At 48.9% G+C, this 2130-nt stretch overlaps 1 protein-coding gene across 1 annotated transcript; it reads left to right on the top strand.

The window, feature by feature from the left end:
• Positions 1-215: 215 nt before the first annotated feature.
• Positions 216-1889, top strand: LOC121654679 (heat shock protein beta-11-like). The gene has a single exon (XM_042008915.1). It carries the CDS (start codon positions 926-928, stop codon positions 1580-1582), a length of 657 nt encoding a protein of 218 aa, XP_041864849.1. The 5' UTR covers positions 216-925; the 3' UTR covers positions 1583-1889.
• The last annotated feature ends 241 nt before the right edge of the window (positions 1890-2130 follow it).

Here is a 2130-nt window from a genome sequence, read left to right as displayed (position 1 = left end):
CATCAAATTCTATGAATCTATCGATAGCAATGCACTTGATCAGTACACTGAAATAAATAATAGAAGACTGTGAACACACTTATTCGTACTAAAGAAAAAAGCTGGGAGGCCATGGGGTAAAAAGACAATATCTATAACATACAATGACAAAATACATTTAAACAAAAACTAGTAACATTGAACAGACATAATTATTTTATTGCAGGACATCTGACAGAATGTACATGCATTTTCGTGACTTATAAGACTGATGTTGCATCAGCTTCCCTCTGAAAACAAATGGAAGCATTGGCGATGAACGCAGTCTGATCCGGTGTTTGGAACTATTGAACGTCTCCAGTAACCCAGAAGTGCGCCGCCATGTTTTCTACACAGGAGTCAATGAGAGTGTCGCGGCTCTGAGTGTATCGACGGCTCTGGTGCAGACAAAAGTGACCGTCCATCTTCTGCGTCCAGCATAAACTTTGGGGGCCTTTACTGTGGGCTGTCCTCAGAAGTAATAGAAACAGGAATCTGTGTGTGTGTGTGCGTTTTGGATAACTGTCGTGTCTGGTCCTGATTTGGTCGCTGGGCTTTATGGGGGTGATAAAGAGTTCTGACCTGGTTTTGAGGTGGTTTCGGATTTTAGGAACCAGGAATGTGTTGTGTTTGAATCACTCCTTACAAACAAACGGTGTGTGTGTTCAGCTGCTGCATGCCAACACGCCTCAGCTTTGTTCTATTTCTGCTACACGACTCAGTCACAGTCTTTAAAAAGCTGGTGAACACACACTCACACACACATCAGGAATGCTGCTGGAACTTTCTGGCAGTGCTGGACGGGCGGGTGCTGGTGGGGGTGTCAGGGTATAAAAGCAGCCAGGGAGAAGGAGCGCCAGACAAATAGAGACTCCAGACTGAAGCAGAGCAACTGAAACCGAACAGGATGTTGCGTCCCAGCATCTTCCAGCCATCCTCCGTCACCATGAGGCCTTTCCTGGACCTGCACTGGCCCGTCCGCAGCCTCTGGCCTGAGACCCGGCCGCTCTTCTACCAAATCGAGCAGGAGATCATCCGCCACATGCATGAGATGAGGCAGAATATGGAGTACATGGAGAGGCTGCACCAGAAAATCTTTGAGGAGATCGACAGCTCCTCCTCCTCCACAGGTGACTTTAAGCCCATTGCCTTCCAAGAGCTGGGGACGGATGGCAGCAGCTTTGCCCTCAGCCTGGACACAAAGGAGTTCTCCCCGAAGGAGTTGTCGGTCAAACAGGTGGGCAGGAAGCTAAGGGTGAGTGGCAGGATGGAGAAAAAGCAGGATGATGGGAAGGGCTCCTACTCCTACAGGTGTCAAGAGTTCAGGCAGGAGTTGGACCTGCCAGACGGCGTTGACCCGGAGACCATCACCTGCTCACTAGTGGGTGGCCGGCTACAGATCCAGGCGCCCCAGAAAAGAGCACAGCCAGATGGAAAGGAGAGGATCGTCCCCATCAGCGTGACCTCCACCCCGGCCATCACCTCCAGCACCTCCTCGTCCTCCAGCCGGGGAGTGGAGGGGGGCACTGCTCCCTCAGAGAGCAGCGTTGCTGAGAAAAATTGAACGTGGTGAAGCATCTCATCTACTATCTGTTGTTTCACTGCTGGAGGAAGCAGGAAGTTTTTTGTCTTTGGTTGTAATTCTGTTTCATTATTAACGGTAAAAAGATGACGTTTAAACAGAAATGTCTCATTGTTGCCTGATCTGACTGGACAAAAATCTGATGTTTATTTTCACTTTAATCCAAAGTTTTTGTGTTTTTTTTTTGTTTTTTTTTTTACACCTGTAATTATTAGTTTGTTTAAAGGCCATAAATGAATAAAACTTAATAGAGAACAGTGTACTGAATCTGATGGTTAGTACGGGTCGGAAAGGGTCAGGACGGGACAGTATGGGTCGGAAAGGACAGGACATGTCGGTTCGGGTCAGGACGGGCAGTACAGGTCGGTGCGGGACAGTACAGGTTGGTAAGGCACAGGACCGGTTGGTACGGGATGGGTCGGTACAGGACAAGAAGGGTCTGTACAGGACAGGACAGGTTGGTACAGGGCGGGTCGGTAAGGGACAGGACGGGTTGGTACAGGACAGGTCAGTAAGAGACAGGACGGGTT

Source organism: Melanotaenia boesemani, chromosome 15 (genome assembly GCF_017639745.1).
Source record: "Melanotaenia boesemani isolate fMelBoe1 chromosome 15, fMelBoe1.pri, whole genome shotgun sequence".
Taxonomy (NCBI): Eukaryota; Metazoa; Chordata; class Actinopteri; order Atheriniformes; family Melanotaeniidae; genus Melanotaenia; species Melanotaenia boesemani.
This window is presented reverse-complemented; position numbering and strand designations above follow the sequence as displayed.

Coding starts and splice junctions, on each gene's coding strand:
- LOC121654679 (XM_042008915.1), top strand. CDS start 926: ATGTTGCGTCCCAGCATCTTCCAGCCATCCTCCGTCACCATGAGGCCT.